Source organism: Aulonocara stuartgranti, assembly GCF_965226115.1.
Source record: "Aulonocara stuartgranti genome assembly, chromosome: 3".
NCBI classification, from domain to species: domain Eukaryota; kingdom Metazoa; phylum Chordata; class Actinopteri; order Cichliformes; family Cichlidae; genus Aulonocara; species Aulonocara stuartgranti.
In genome coordinates this window covers 42161895-42178654 of record NC_138941.1, presented here as the reverse complement: position 1 = coordinate 42178654, position 16760 = coordinate 42161895, and the positions used below count along the sequence as shown (strand labels likewise).

The 16760-nt window shown below is 40.1% G+C and overlaps 1 protein-coding gene across 3 annotated transcripts; it reads right to left on the bottom strand.

The window, feature by feature from the left end:
• Positions 1 to 946: 946 nt before the first annotated feature.
• On the bottom strand, positions 947 to 10806 carry six7 (SIX homeobox 7). Of its 3 annotated transcripts, none has more exons than XM_082525994.1 (5): positions 10720 to 10806; positions 10503 to 10564; positions 3830 to 5302; positions 2525 to 2688; positions 947 to 2341 (listed from the first exon to the last, which is right to left on the bottom strand). In XM_082525994.1, exons 3-5 carry the CDS (start codon positions 4235 to 4237, stop codon positions 2131 to 2133), a joined length of 783 nt encoding a protein of 260 aa, XP_082382120.1. In that variant the 5' UTR covers positions 4238 to 5302; positions 10503 to 10564; positions 10720 to 10806; the 3' UTR covers positions 947 to 2130. The 3 variants fall into 3 exon arrangements, with proteins under 3 accessions (XP_082382120.1, XP_082382122.1, XP_082382121.1); XM_082525996.1 differs by having other exon boundaries at positions 3830 to 4776; XM_082525995.1 differs by lacking the exons at positions 10503 to 10564; positions 10720 to 10806 and having other exon boundaries at positions 3830 to 5832.
• Between the last annotated feature and the right edge of the window lie 5954 nt (positions 10807 to 16760).

Sequence of the window (16760 nt, the reverse complement as noted above, 5' to 3'; positions counted from 1 at the left end):
AAAGCCACTACAATGCTCACAGTTATTTTAAAACGACCTACAGCTACATCTCAGAGTCTGCAGGTCTCAGTTAGCATTTTAAATGTTCAATTAGACAAACTTTTGATAAGAATGGGCTGTTTGGAAAATCATGGCAGCACAGGTTAAGTTTGCAAAATTGCATGTGAACAAATCAGATGAGACCAAAGTGCAGATGTTTGGCTGTGATGCACGGCACCACAAATCGAAACCAAACACAGCATATCAGCTCAAACACCTCATGCACAGTGATGGAGGGGTGATGGTTTAGGCTTTGCAGCCACAGCACCTGAACACGTCGCAGTCACCGAGTCAAATTCCTCTGTTTATTAAAGTATTCTAGAGTCAAATGTGAGGTCATCTGTCCAACAGCTAAAGCTTGGCTGAAACTGTGTCATGCAACAGGACAATGATGTCAAACAGAGAAGCAAATCTACAACAAATAGTCTGAAAAAATAAAAGAATCAAATGGCTGCAATGGTCCAAAGTCCAGACCTCAACCTGATTGAAATACTGTGGTGAGACAGAGAGCTGTGCATAAATGACTGAACCGATGCCGTGTTGTAAAGATGAGTGGGCTAGAATTTCTCCACAGTGATGCGAGAGACTGATAAGTCACACAGAAAATGATTGCTTCAAGTTATTATTAACATAACTACATAAGTCCTGGTATTGCAATTGTAACTATAACCCACTGCAGAGTAGTTTAAAAAACTCTAAATTTTTACACCTTATATTAATATGATACTTAAAGGCGTATTCAACAGGCTATATCTGATTCTTTGTAAGCCTTGAGTAAATCTGTGGCTTCATGCTGATTTTGTTTGGTGAAAAAAGCTCAAGCCTTTTGATATTGAAGGTGATTTAAAGAAAGACAAACAGTGTATTCATACTGATCATAGCTAAAAAGAGACTGCATCGCTTTGGATAAAAATAGGTTCATTTATTTACACAAAACATTACAAAATACACATTTATCATTGAAACGATACTTTATGAGAAATGATGGTCGTTAAGAAAGACGGCAAACAGTAGGCCTTTGCGTGTGTCGTTGTCATGAGGACAGTCTCATGCCTGATTAGGTCTCACTGTTCTCAGATGTAATAGGCACATTGAGTTAAGACCGACGAGTGTGTTTTATTCTCTCTGATTCCTCTTTCACCTCTGCTTTGGCTCCTGCAGGAATTCGTCATCATCAGAGCAGCTCAGGAGCATTTCCAGCAGATTTCGATCAGCGAAAAAGGTAAAACAGCCCACAATGACATGGTTTGTATTTTAAGCAGCATGTGTGCACGGGTGATGAGTTACAGTTCAGTCTCTCTAAACGCGTTGCTTGTTATTGCATTGCAAAACAGTGATGCCCTTAGTTCCATTTTAAGGCAGTGAAATGTGTTGAGTTGGTACGTCCCTATGTTAACATGCAAACTGCAGCGCAGCAAGACAGATTTTGTACATTTACTGGCTGTTTTTAATTTTAATAAATTTGCCTTTATCATCATTAAGTGTGCCACCACTGGCAGCTGTGCATTTTTTGAATGTAATTTTTCAGGAGTGATAAAACTGTAACACTGTGTGGGGACGTCTCTGCCAGTTCTAGGGGATTTTCACAGTTTGTTTTTGGTTCTTATCTGAAGATAATCAAATGAAACAATGTGCGTGTTAACATACTGACATACAGTAACAGCCTGCACAAGGCATTTTTCTTTTTGTAGCTTCCATAAAAACTGAGAAATTTTTCTCTACCAAAATAGCATTCAACCTTAAAATATTAATATTCACATCTCTTCTAAAGCTCATAGGCATGATCTCTACAAATACTTCGCCTGAGAGTTTGAAACTCAACTGGATGTTTATCTTTTTACAGCACTGAGTCACATTAAACTAATACATAACAGTCAGAGTCATGTGCCATGGTGCTTTTTTTTAAGTGCATATCTTTACTTTGTCCACTCACATCCACGACAAGTGGTCTCATCTTGCCCTCCTCCCACCGAGAACAGCTCTAATGTGTCCGCAGTCACGCTGAAAGTTCAAGTGTCTTTGTAAGTGTGTCTGGGTCTGATCACAGACAGTAGTAAGAGTCTGCCCGTCTGCGACAGAGAGTCCCTCGTCTCAAGACTCAAACTCGCTGTCGCTGCTGACGGAGATCTCCGGGGTGGAGGCCCCGGTTCCTCTGGGCTCGGGCTCTGTGCTGCAGTCGCTGGCCTCGGGGCTGCCCGGGTGGCGAGGGGAGGCGGGCAGCAGGCGGGGGTGATGGTGGTGTCCCTGGAGGGAGCCGTTGGGAGAGCTTTCAGAGGGCAGGAGGGAAGGATCCTGCTGCAGCCTGCATCAGGGGACAGAAAAGAGAAGAAGAGTGAGAAGTCTTGTTTTTAAGAGTGCGAGTGTCGGAGCTGATCTTCAGACAAGTACAGCCACTTCACCTAATTAGTCTCTTTAACTTGACTAAACAGGGTTTCTCTCTCTTTCTGAGTCATAACTTGTATAAAATGTGGAATTTCTGAGATACCTGTTCTTTGCTGAGGCAGCTCTGTCTCTTTGCCGGCGGTTCTTGAACCAGTTCCCGACTTGCGTAGGTGTGAGCCCGGTGGCCTGGGCCAGGTGGCGTTTCCTGGACGGATTAGGATACGGATCTTGGAGATACCACTCTCGTAGCAAACTGCGAGTTCTTTCCTGGGTAAGAATTAAAATGATGTGGATCATTAAAGACTCTACGTGTCTCATATGACGGATCAACCGAAGGTGACGACAATAAAGTGGTTAGTGTTATTTTAATATCATCCTATTAAACCGCAATAATCACTCTTATATGATACCTGGTATAATCACATTAGTCTGGATTTATAAATAGATAAACACAATCTACATTAGAAGCACACATAACAATGTTTATCCACTAAATTGGATCATGCTAAGTGGTTTAATAAGCTGCTGGAGAAGCTACCCCTCCTGAGGGTTGGAATTAAAGATTAACTCTGAATGATACTTCACCACCGTGCCACTAGAGGGTGCTCACACTTTCAGACACACACTTCCAAGAGGAAAAGTGCATTTTTACTTCCCCCAAACATACTATTTTGTATATTTAAAGCTGTACTTTGTATACTTTTACCGATTTGTGATTTATAAACTGCACTTTAAAAGCCAAAAATGTCGCCAAATTGCCTCCTGGGGAACTGCAACAAATCTCATGGCATCAAAATGTAACATTTTCTTTCTTTCTTTCTTTCTTTCTTTCTTTCTTTCTTTCTTTCTTTTGAGTTGAGCTTCTCTGCACATCTGGAAAGCATTGTTAATGTGTCACAAGAAAAAGGTTTTATAAATCTAACAGAAGAAGTCTTGCTGTGCAAACCAGCAGTCTGCAAGGTGTGCATTGGAAACTGTTCTCTTAAACATGGCTACAGAACAAGAAGAGGAATTTTGCTGAAACCACAATTTTAACACAGATCCACAGAGGAACTTTCCTTTTAAACACACACGCAGCTGCATCATACAGATAAGCTTAGATTAGTTTTGTCATATCTGCACAAAAACAGTTTATAATGAAATTATTCAACTTTGTTTTTTTTTTAAAGTAGGAAAGTCTCAGAAATTTCTGATCTGAGGGGAAACCCATGACTCTGACCGTCATCATTTTAACAGCTCAAAGACCAGCCAGCACGAATACAACAGTCATGTTAAAAAGCCCTGATTTATTAGTTAATGTGTAGTTTGCAGAAATGTTTATGCTTGTTGTAGCAGCCTCTGATGGCACTGCAGAGTCCGTGTTTCCCCTCTGTCACCAAAAGCCACGAGAGTGAAACCACAACCCTACCTTGAAGCAGTGCGTCTTCTGCTCGCCGTCCCAGATGGTGCGGGGCAGCGGGAACTTCTTGCGGATGCGGTACTTCTCCACCGGGCCCAGGGGTCTCCCACGGAGCCTCTCTGCCTCTCGGTAATGCCCGTCCAGCCACAGGTCTTGCAGCTTGGCGTGAGACTCGCGCGTGAAACGGTGACTCTGCAGGATTTGGTAAAGAGCCTCGAAGTTCCCTCCATGAAACGCGACCAGCGCTCTGGCTCGCATTATGGACTCGTGTCGATTGAGCGCTTCCCCGGCGGAACCAGGGACGGCGGCTGGCAGGGACCAGAGGAACCGACCGAGGCGCTCGATATCCCCGGTCTCCTCCAGGTTCTCGCACACCCGAGCTACCTGGTCCGGTGTGAACATCGGCAGGGGGAACATCTCGACCTGTTGCTTCGCAGCAGCTCAGAGAAGAAGTGAAGAAGTGGCCAAAAGACGCATGAAATGCTGTATCCGTGCGTAAAGCCCCGCGCGCTCTCTGCCGCTCTCCTTTTTTCAGATGCTGCAGGTTTATTGACACTTGTCTCGATTATCTAGAGCCTGTCTTATGTAACGGAGTTTTTCCTGGTATCTGTGCAAATTGCTTCGGGGAAGCCGGTGTGAAGGGCGTAGGCTGTTCCAGGTTTAGACGAGCATAGGTAAATGAAGAAAGAGGACAAGGAGTCGGCCAGTATTTATAGCGGGATACAATTAGCATCTCTGTGGTTGTTTTGAGAAGGATTATACATCCCGGCCATTAGCCTCTTAGTGGGGGGTACTGTGTACAGAGGTGGCTGGCTGATCAGCTTGTTTGGCTTAGCCTGAGGATACATTGACTGCCAGAATGACTGCAGTGAGCAAACAAGTGAGGTTAGGTTGGTTAATCGGTGGAGATGGACCAGTGGAGTTGGAGCCCTGCTGGATGATGGGCTGGAGGAAACCTGGGCAAGAAAGGGTGCAGGCCACAAAATGGCTCAGTGTCTGAAGAGGAGGCCAATCAAGACTCAAAAAATGCAAAATAAATACAATTTTTTTGGGAGGTTTTCTGTTAAAGCTGTTCTGCCTTTATGTCACCAGTGATAGTCTGATATCTGACAGTATTTCTGCCACACACTTGGATGCCACAATGAAACCCGGATGTCCCATGATATAAAAAAAAATGTCACATTTGCCTGGACATTTGGCCCAGAGGGAATGTCGGACACAAAGCTGTAGGGATCTCCCCACCAGCTAATACCCCTGTAATTAAAGCAGACATGGTTGCACATCGGCTATCCTCTGCGACCTCTCGTCAGGCCGAGACATAATGAAAACGCCCCTGGACATCGACGTGCAGCAGAGTGACTCCAGGACATGGAATTAATGATCCGCTGCCCGGTTCAATCCTTCTGATCTCAGCAGCTCATTAATCAGTCTGAGGGCAATTCTGTTATTAATCAGGTTAAGGACCCTGAAAGCATCTGTCAGCTGCAATGCAAACATAAACTTTATCTGCACAAAGCACAACATTGAGGAAAAAGTTAGGCTGTTATATAGATGTGGAGTTAGGGTCTGCAAAAAGTTCCTCCGCAGACAGACACCGATTACTCCCTAGAGTGATTTTAACTTTGCATAAAGGTTGCAGTCAGGTGAAGGATCATCTGCTTTAAAATAAGTAGAAGGAGCTTAAATTTTTGTCTCGAACTCTGTCTAGAATAGAGATATGAGCCCAGCAGACATCAAAGGCTGAGCTATGAACATCTGGAGTCTTAACCTTGTGTTCATGTGAAACACAGACGGTCAGGCTGACACATAATTACCTTTGTGTGCACATCAAATGTGCACACAAAGTGCACAACCATGAGATTAACATGAAAATTAGCTTTGAACACCTTTTTTACAAAACAAAAAAACAAACAAAAACTAAGTTTAAAGCCTTTACTCACAAAGGTTGAATATTTTTTCCACAATTCACAACTGCAATTGTCAAAAAGTTGGGACACTGTAAAATGTAATTTTTTTATTTTAAAAAAAGGTAAATTTCTCAGTTTAAACATTTGTTATTGATGTTCCCAGTGTTCTATTGCAAATAAAATGTTGTTTTATGACATTTGTAAGGTATTGCGTTCTGTTTTTATTTCCAAAACTCTGTGCCAACAGTTTTGGATTCAAGGCTTGCATATTCAGGACCCACGGCTGCAAAAGAGCAAATGTTTTATATCTTTTAAAAAATGATTATTTTGCCTTGATAAGGTACTTAAGTAATGATTTTAACCCAGTAACCTGCAACCAGCAACTGGTCAAATAAATTAAGGAAAACAAAGTAAAACTTTTTTCTTTCCTCAGTTGTTTACTTACATAACGAGTTATATTTTGATATTACAAGTATTCAGAAATGTTGTGTTTAAAACTTCAAGTGAGGTAAGAGGGAAAAAACTGAGTACTGATTAGCACTCCACGTGTAAGACACAGCAATCATCATCTATGAGATCTCATTAGATTGTGGGACCTCTACAGATTTTCTGGGATCAGCAGTGGAATGATTAGAAGAGAGGATATCTACCTCTTCAAAATTTTGACTATTGCATGAAAAACAGCTCTTACAGGGAAAAGGATAAAATCTGATCCGCCAAGGATGGAGACTGGATATGGTAAAAGACAAACAATAATTCCTGACTTAAGAACTGAAGCACATCTACAGACAGTTATGAGCCAGGTGGTCAAAAGTCACAACACGGGTCAAAGATGTAATTTCTAAAACATTTTGGACATTTTGGATTATCTAATTCTGTTTTTCCCCTACATGTTTCTCCCTATTCTGATGTTTATTCCCTTGTTAAAGAAAAAAAAAAGAAAAATTCAGAATTCAAAAGTGGCATTATATATCTGTTATGTATCTAAAAATTACATCTTTTTCCAAACTTGTCCAGAGCAAAAATGTAAATGCAGGATGAACCGATCATACATTTTTAATTGGAAAACTGATTCTTTAAAGTAACAGATATCACCATGAAGTTTCTCCAGCTTGTTACTACATTATAAAAGTTATTTTTCTAAAGGCAAGTTGTTAAAATGTGCAAATGAGGTATCTCATTAATCACACACCAATTTGCATAAATGTCAAATAAACAAAGTGTGTTAAAATAAACACCTAAATGTGTATTTGGATACTTTATTCCCAATATTCTGAATGGAGACAAAGATCCAGTTTATTAAAATGTCTTTAGCTGATTTTCCTTTAATAAGTAGTTGATTAATCTTTTAGAGGTTTTCCAGATCTGTTCCTCAGATGCTGTTTACGAGAGTTTAGGGTATAGAAAGGGTGTAGAATTACTTTGTAAGCAGAAGGCCATCATTTGATACGTGTTAGAGCCTAAATCTAGATTAAAATACCAGGTGGGATTGGTGAGCTAATGGAAAGGTGGTTAGCTGTGTGTGTGTGTGTGTGTGTGTGTGTGTGTGTGTGTGTGTGTGTGTGTGTGTGTGTGTGCGCGCGCGTCAGGCACACTCATTGTCACAGAAAGGGGGAAATGAGCTCAGTGAAGATCATGCTCATAGTTAATCTAACCCGTCCAAGTTTCAGACATTTGACCACTGACCACCCACCCCACACACACATTCACCTTCATTAAAATAAATACCCCCCTACCCAATCTGTTTAACACTTTGAGGGCAGACTGAACCAAAATCTGCTTAAGTACTCCCAAGCCGTTAGAGCAGAATGAATAATAAGATGGAGGAATAAAAAGATTATGCATGTGTTTGTGGAGGGGAGGAGGCAGTGGGAGGCTCAGAGGGTTCATTTTATATAGTCTTAAAATAGAAAATCACTCACCGTGACTCTTTTTTTTTTTTACTGTAGATACTAAAAAAGGGATCACAAAATGTTGCCTCTAAACAAAACTAAGGCCTGTATCATAAAAATAACTCACAAAGTAATTAGTGCTGTACCAACACTTCACCGAGTTCTTTTGATTCCTGCATTATTGAGGCACTGCAAATTATTTAATCCCAACAGTACATGTGAAATCAGAAGTGCAGTTATTGTTTTGTAATTTTTCTTAATAAAATGCTTCCAGCTCAACTTTTATTTTAATTATATCCAACTGAACCATGTGTACATTAATGGTGATTTAGGAAACACTTTAAAAAAATCTTATTATTGGAGCTTCAACAGGAGGTCCGACTTGTTGATGTAAGGGAGGCCTTTGGCCTTTGTGGGGTGAAAAAACAATATAAACTATATATCAGAGAGACAGCAAAAACTTTAGCAGAGGCCACATCAATAATCTGGGTATTGCTTATAAAGAGTGAATATCCTGACCAGCTCAGAGACACCAAAAGATCTGAGAGAAAACTAAAGTGAATGATCACAGAATTATTTCCATAGTTAATCAAATCAGCTTCACCACATCTAAACAAGTCAAGCAACTCTTGTGGTGGTACGGTAGGAGTGTCACTGTCAAACGCCACAGTCAAGAGATGCTTTCATGAAGGGAAATTTACAACAAGGTGAAAACCACATATTACACTCAAGAACAAGAAGAAATCTGGAGAACAAAAACTGTCTAACACGGCGGAGGTGGCATGAAGTGTACAGGGCTGTACTCTCTGCTCAGATTCAGCCAAAAGCTGCAAAGCTAATCAGACAGGGCTTCACTGTGCAATGAGATAATGGCCCAAAGAAAACTGTGAGAGCAACCCAAGAGTTTCTCAAGGCCAAGAAATGAGATATTCATCAGTGTCTGAGTCAATCACCTGATCTCAACCTAATCACAGTTACTGCAGAAAAAAATTGTACAGTCATAGATGACTAGCTTATTGGCATGTCCTCAGTTACAGCACATTCAGTCCCTGTCGTGTTCTTTTACTACTTTTTTATGATGCGGCCTTTTCCTAAAATCATTTAAATAATTGATTTTCATGACTCTATATTCACTTCCCTGTTATGAAAAGGCAGAACTAGAATTTTAGGGACGATCTAGGTTTTAGTTTAAAAAAACAAAAGCTGAAATATCATAACAATTAAAGTATTCTGAGCCATTATAAGGTATTTGTGACTGTTTTTTTTTCTCTTGACGTCAGCTGCAGCAAACGCAGCTCCAGAGCTCTGGAGCAGCCTCCTCCTACAGTTCAGGCTGTCGGCCTCACAAAACAGATTTTAAATCTCAACTAGAAACTAACTGCGTCTTTCTGTGAACAGCATAGGTTTTTATTTTAATCATATTTTAACTATGTCATCTTATTGTTTTGTAATTCTGTTTTCCTGATTGTTATGTTTGCTGTTGTGCTTAAATTTGCTCAATTACTCAAGTGGCGCCTCTACAAATAGTTCTGTAACATCTACAATACTCTAATATTATTTATGTATATATGCAAAGAATATTGTCCAGTTTACTGATTTCCACATTTTTCCTTAAAAAAAACATCATCTGCATTTTCTGTATGTTTGTGGCTCGAAATCCCCTGATGAAGCAGAGTTTTCACACCGAGTGTCGTTTGCCCATCGTGATGTACCTGGTCTTAAATACACACTCCGGTCCCTGAATTGGGACACAGCTTATGGGTGTTAACAAGGTGACAGACTGCCAGTCTGTCTAGAGTATACCTTGACTTTTTCCCAATACACACTGGGTTAAGTTTCATCTTCTAAACACGATATGCTGATTCTTAACAACAGTAAGTTGGAGGAAATCCTCTGGTTTATGTTCGTAGTGATCGATCACTTTTCAGGAGAGCAGAAGTAGATCCAGTTGCTCAACTTGCTGATTTTTCTTTAGCTTTTTTTTTTTTTTTTTGCCTGATTTGTTTACAGAAAGACAAACCTGGATCTCATAGTTATCATATGATAGTCACTGGGTTCCAAGGTTGGTGTGATTCTAATCATAAAAAAAAGAAAAGAAAAGCAGTGAAGAAACTTAATTTAGAGCTGAAATGGAGACAGGAAGGCTGACATTTGTCCTTCAAGTTTTACTGTAACGTGTTATTTAACAAAAGAGGACTATGCCAACCCCTGGCCCGAGTCAGTCATGTATGTGAGACACCCTCTAACAATAAAATCAGGTTTAATCCATTTATTACTCTTCACAGCATTTTCATTTCCATATACTGTTGAGGTCTGACCCCAAAGCTGTCAGGCCCCAGGTATTTAACCTCCATGAATATATTAAAACAAGCAGACACACAGACACACACACTGCTTCATTGGCTGGACTAATATATGATGAAGCACCAAACTGGCATAATTAATCAGCGACTTAAACAGAAATATCCTGATTAAAAAAATGACCTGTTGATTTCGCCAACAAAGCAGGGGGCATGCATCTGTTTTGTGTGTGTGTGTGTGTGTGTGTGTGTGTGAGGAATGGGGAGTATTACCACGCTGTATAAATCCACACCAAGCACAATTAACAAGCAATGGGGAGGAGAAGTAATTAGTATTATCTGCTTATTGCCGTCAACCCCTATTCTAAGGAAAAGGGGTTAAAAAACACACAATGACACACACACACACACACACACACACACACACACATGCAAGCACGCACACACTAATTCCCTCCAGGCAAATGTGTAAGAGCTAATTACAAGCTCATTTACAACTCTATGCAGTCTCCTCTCAGACAGGTCCACCCCCTCTGCATCCTCCCCTCCCTTCACCCCCAAAACTCCTGCATGTTAGCTTTACCTCTCAGCTCAAGCCGGGAGCTCTCAGCAAACAAACGACAAAAGTGACTTCCTCATCTGTTGCTGTGGGGTGTAAAGAGAAGAGAGAAGATCTCTTGATTATATAGACACAGGTGATATAAAGTCAGCATGGATGGAAAATACTGATAGGAGATAACAGTAACAACATTCGGTGGGTTATTGGTGAATACAAAGAATAAATAAGGGAAAAGTCATACCTTTGTACAGGTGTGATCTAAAATATGTAATTGGTTTTGGTATAACTGAAGATGCCTCACTGAACAAACTCTTTGAGAAATGTTGTGGCCTCTAAACAAAATCTTTATTTAGATGCAATCCTGTGAAAAACTAAGGACACCCTCAATGCTTTTATAGGAACCAAGCAGCAGTAGTAACAGCCAGGTGAGACTACTGCTGCTTGATTCAATGAACTGATCATAAGCAAGTTTGAGCATCTCCATAAAAGGAGAGGTTTTGAAAGATCGCTGGTCTGGAGCATTCAGGTGTGCATTAAAACTCAAGACAGGAGTGGACGTTCAACCGAGCTCAGACCAATACTCAGAGAAACGGCAAAATCAGAAGAGTCTGTCAGACCCTAGAAACTTTAGCTAGTCTGTTAAACATAATTTGTCAGTACGATTAGAAAAACACTGAACAAGAATGAACTGTTTGGGAGGAGAATACCTTGTCTCTGTAAAAAAGGACATGGCTGCACAGCTTCAGTTTGCAAAACTGTATCCTTACAAAACAAAAGTTAAAAAAAAAAAAAGTACTTTGGAAAGAAAAGACCAAAGTGGAGACTTTAGGTCATACTGCACATCACCATGGTAAAAAACAAAAACAACATATCAGCACAAACACCTCATGCGACCTGTTAGCACAGTGATGGAGGGGTCATTATTTGGGCTTGTTTTACATCCACAGGACCTGAACACCTCGCAGTCACTGAGTCAGCCATGACCTCCTCTGTATACCAAAATATTCTAGAGTCAAATGTGTCTGTGTGAGGGGTGTGTGGGGTAATATTCCTCCACAATAATGTGAGAGACTGATACATCACACAGAAAAGGATTTTGCTTCAAGTTATTGCAGCTAAACTGTGTAATCATGAGGGAACTTAGTTTTTAAACCACTGTATTGATAAGTTCAGACTAGGCAGTGTTAGGAACAGTTCATCAAAGCCAATGACTAACTGGTTAATTACACAATTTACAGGTTTTACTTTTACTTATTTTTACATTTTTCTTTTCATTTACAGGGTTTGCTCATTTTGGTTTAGTTTTTGAATTAGTTTCAGTTTTTGTCTTAATTTCAGGTCGTATTTGTCAGCTGCAAATTTAAGCCTTTTATAGCAGATATTCTAATGCAAACCCTTCACTCGCAGTCATGTAGACATCAAAATCTTAGTAAACATGACAAATGTGACCAAATTAGACCAAACCTGCGAAGGTTTCTTCATACAGAGTGTTGTAGGTCTCAGGTTTCAGTTATTTAGCTTTTATTTTTCATTTCAGTTAACTATCCTTTGATTTATTTTGTTTTACTTATAATAACTTATAATGTAATAACCCTGGTTATGAGATTCAACCACAGTTAAAGCACTCACAATTGCAAATTTAGAAGATTTAATTTCCAGAACCCTGAAGGAAGCTCTTAAAGATCAGTAATCTTGAGGCATGTGCTGTTCCTTGTAGTGCCTGGTTTCTTGACATTACAGCATTTCCAAGGGAAATCTGAACTCTGTGAATTAATTAGTGGCTCAAAGCAACAGGGTCTTTAAAAGAAAATTCAGCCCTATTATTTGTAACATTTGTGCTTTCCAGGTATCACTAACAGGTGGGTTGGGTTGTTGTTCCCTCCAGCACAATGAACCACCTCCAGACAGTATCATGTTCCCTGTTTGTGGGATCAGCTTACCACAAGCTCACGGTTAGCTGGCAAACTCTAATTTAAGCCAAAGAAAAAATAGCCCAGCAAATCACTGCTTGCACTGGATTGTTTCTTTTCTTTGCTAATTGTGGTCACAGAGCTTTGTATAGACCTGCCTACGTGGGGAACAAAGGTAAAAGATAACACCCAGAAACCCAATGAGGTCACAGAAATGTGGAGGATTGGATTTCTTGTGATTTTTTAGCATTATTAAATTTAAGAGGATTTCAAATTTTCATCATCTTTGTCTCTTTTTTTTCATGTGTGACTTTTAAAGACATATTTTCTGGGTTTTTTTAAGACACAGCAATTAAAAATCAACCACGCAGACTGCTGTCTCAGTTTTAAGGGTTTAAAGCCGACTCCCCGAATTTATGCATTTCTTTATGTTGGAAGAAGTCAAATATTTTTAATGAATAATAAAAACATAACAGCACAGCAGCCAGTATAAAAAGTAGATATGTACAGCTGAAATATTCAGTAAACATCAGTGTGCACTGATATCATTTCACGAGCTTTGATTTTAGATCAGCTACACCAACAGCGTAGACTTTTTTCAGTTATCTGTCTTGTCACAGGAGCCTGGTCTTCCTCTGTGATCCTCTTCTTCATATGTAACAGGTGCTGGTGGTTGTTTAGGAATCCTAAGGGATTTAAGGTGGGACTTATTTTTACCTAATACTATAATGCTCATTAATTCCTGCTTTGGTGACTTACCTCCCCTGATCCTCTCTGGACCGCCCGGCCCTGCCCAGCCTAGCCTCGCCCTCTGTGCTGCTGACGCTGTCAGGGCCTCGACGAGGAGGATAATACAGCACTGAAAGATAGATGTCTACATGTCTGACATTTATGTGTCGTAAATATAAGCAAACTTTGTGGCCTATGACCTGAAATGTGGTGTGTTTTTTCTTTAGATTGTATTGATGTCAAATGGGATAAATATGAGACAAACCCACAAAAAAGTAAATTAACTGGATGTTCATACTTTGACTTTAATGATTCTGCAGCTAGTTTGCTGTGTTTTTGGTACACCTTAAAATATACATTAGTAAATGTAAGCAGAACTTAATTTAAATAAATGCACATTACATACCAATTATGTTTGCTGCTGTTCTGAACTTCTGAGCTTCAGTATGAACTTCTTCCAGAGTAGGACAAGTTTTACTGCTTTATAACCACCAGGTCAACGGCACTAATTAACTTTTAGTTTGTCTCTTTCTATAGGCTCATGTCTGAAAACATTAGGATCATATGGAGGGAACCCCACTTTATTGTGACACCTGTCAACATGTGTCTCCTCCAAGCTGCACTAAATCATATGAAGAGAATTGTTCGCGCCAAAACAGGACATCTCAAAACATGCTGCACTTAACTGGCAATTTACTCTTTTACTCTGGTAATTTAGTAAATAATACACTGTGTGTAAATATCTGTGAGAATGGGGGGAAAGGGGATTTAAGTGACATTGAATGTGGTATGGTTGTTGTCAGACAGACTCTTCTGACTGTTTCAGAAACTGCTGATCTGTAGATCTGAATCTGTAGGGTTCAAAAAAAGAGAAAATATCCAGTGAGCAGATCTCTGGCTGGAAATGCTTTGGTGATGTCAGAGGTCAGAGAATGGGCATAGTGCTTCGAGCTCATAGAAAGGCAACAGTCCCTCAAATAAATGAATGCATAAAATATATATTGTTACAATTACACAAAACTGTTCCTGGTATACTTGACTTTTAGGACCTCCAAGCCTGAAGTTATCTTCATTATCAGTTAGAGCCCCTCCTCATCCTTTTCTTCTTCTTCTTTGGTGCAGCCCTATAAATTTGGGGTAGCCCTTCGGCCTCTCCCTTTTCTACAATTCCCCTGTGGGAGCTCGTGTCATTTCTTTTAGAACAGTAATTATATCTTTATCCACCCTGGTGGGTGTTTTCTTTCTGATCTGTGTGAAATATGTTGCATGTAAGTTTGTACTTTATGTTTAATGTAAAAATAAATACAGCGCCCTTTTCTACAATTCCCCTGTGGGGGAGGAGCTGGAGCGAGCAAGTTATTTACTTTCTCTTGTTATTTACTTTCATTGTCAGACACAATGCACGAACACACCGGTTACACAAGGTATGTAAAAAAAAAAAAAAAGCATCTCTGAATGTAGAACCTCAAAGCAGAAGGGCTACAGCAGCAGAAGACCACACTGGAAGCTGGTCTGATGAGTTTTAATTTCTGCTGCAAAATTCAGATGGTCAGGTCACAGTTTCGCATTAGCAACATGAAAGCATAGTCCAACAGAGCACCTTTATGATGTGGTGCAATGGGAGATTCTCATGATGGATGTGCAGGCGGAAAATCTGCTGCAACTGTGTGATGCTGTCACGTCAGGAATATTTTAGCATCTTGTTGAATCTGAGCCATGAAGAATTAAAGCAGTTCTGAAGAAAAACCAGTACTAGCAGCGTGTACCCAATGAACTGAGTGGAGAAAGTTAACTTTGAATACAATTTTAGTTAATCAACACAAAAATAAAGGTTTAAATCAGTTTTTACCAAACTTATTACTCACTTATCCTCACTTTTATCTTTCTGCAATCAGAGCTGATGTGGACACTTACACACTGACATGATCCATTAACCAGGAGCCACATGCCTGCGGTCATTCAGCCTTCAGCCCTCTTCATGCTGTACTAAGCTGTAATGATAAATAATGTTCTCAAATCTCATTTAGAATTATTAATTGTTTGTGTGGATTATTGAAATTTGCAATTATGCAATTAATTAACCGTATCAAAATGTGTTCATGTGAGCTGAAATAATATGACCTAATTACTAGTTTATTGATCATTTATTAGGTGTATTTAAATAAATAGTACAGCGCACAGGGTCTGAAGGGCACTATGCTGCATTTTTCAACCAAAACCAATCTTTAAAGTTCAGCTCCAGCAAACAGTAAACATGTGAAAAAGCTTCATTTATATCAGTATCATAGTCCTTTTTCAGTCTCTGTTACTGTAATAAATGTTTTTTTGTTGCACCTCCAAACATTCGATACAACCTCTGGCGTCATGAGCGCAACAAAATTCACAACAATGAAATAAATAGTGAAAACAAATAGTCGCGCTCACTCGTGGCTTATATTGATTTCCATTAAAGCCATGTTGTGTGATCCTTTGATACAGTGGCTGACAGTTCAACTAAAGTTTAATCTGTCAAATAAATCCAACCTAATCTCTTGTTCCACAACCGCTACATCAAGTATATTAACGTCTGTAACTGCTTAGCAGAAGTGCTTCTACTCAGCCATCAGTGCTACACTTCATAAACCTTTTACAAGTACACAACAATCCATCACGTTCTCTATCGATGCAGATAATATCAGTCAGGTCTTCTCTGAGACATTGTTGTCATACACCCGGGTTGTGTTGTGCAAACACTGGGGTAATGGTATCATAGCGCCCAACATCTGTTAGTGAATTATGGTGATAAATGAGCCTTGCATTAGCACATCGATCGATGCAGAAGCTATTGTAAGTGTGTGTGAGTGTGTGTGGCTGGTGCAGACCATATGTTTCCCCTTTTTTTTGAAACCACCTGCCTTATTTTGTGCTTACAAGCTACCTCTAACATGTCCAGGCCTCTGGGGTCGGCCTCCTCAAGCTGTTCTTTAGCAGTTTTGGCAGTTTGGTGGTGCGTGTTGTCCTTGTGGGGGGGCTAGCTTAAGCGGCTGCTTAAACAATGTTTAAGTTGGTGGTGAGTGTCAAAGTAACAGCAAAATGAGGTTTCCCTGCTGAACGCTGCATTGTAATGAGATGATCAATATTAATTTTACTTGTCAGAGGTTTTAGTGCTGTGACTGAACACATGTGTTCTCTTCAAACAACACATGTATGAATGCAAAGCTGACAGCTTCTAATGATTACGCTGCTAGTGTGTCTGCATTTGTCTATATGCGTATGGCTCCTGGATCTTTTCCTGCTGGGTTCATGTGACAGCCGGGGCGAGAGGCTAAGAGGCGTTAGCTTGGTGAGAAGGATTACCTATATCTGTTAGGCCTCCTTTTCCTTCCCTTGGGCAGTGTCACGTCTCATTACTTCTGTCCTCCAGCCTGGATAGTCTGGCTTTAGTGGGATGCATTTAAAATGCAGGCAGTCCAGGAACACCAGGTTTAGAGGTAGAGTGATATGTGTGCCTTTTGCCTGAGAGGCTTTCTTCAGTAAGTAGACAGGTAAACTTCTCCGAAAGCTGGCGCGGATGGCAGCTAAGCCGTCGCTTGTTTAAGTGAAACGGATGCATGCATCACAGAGATCGACATGCCCAGCGTGTGGTTACAATCTGTTGTTGGGA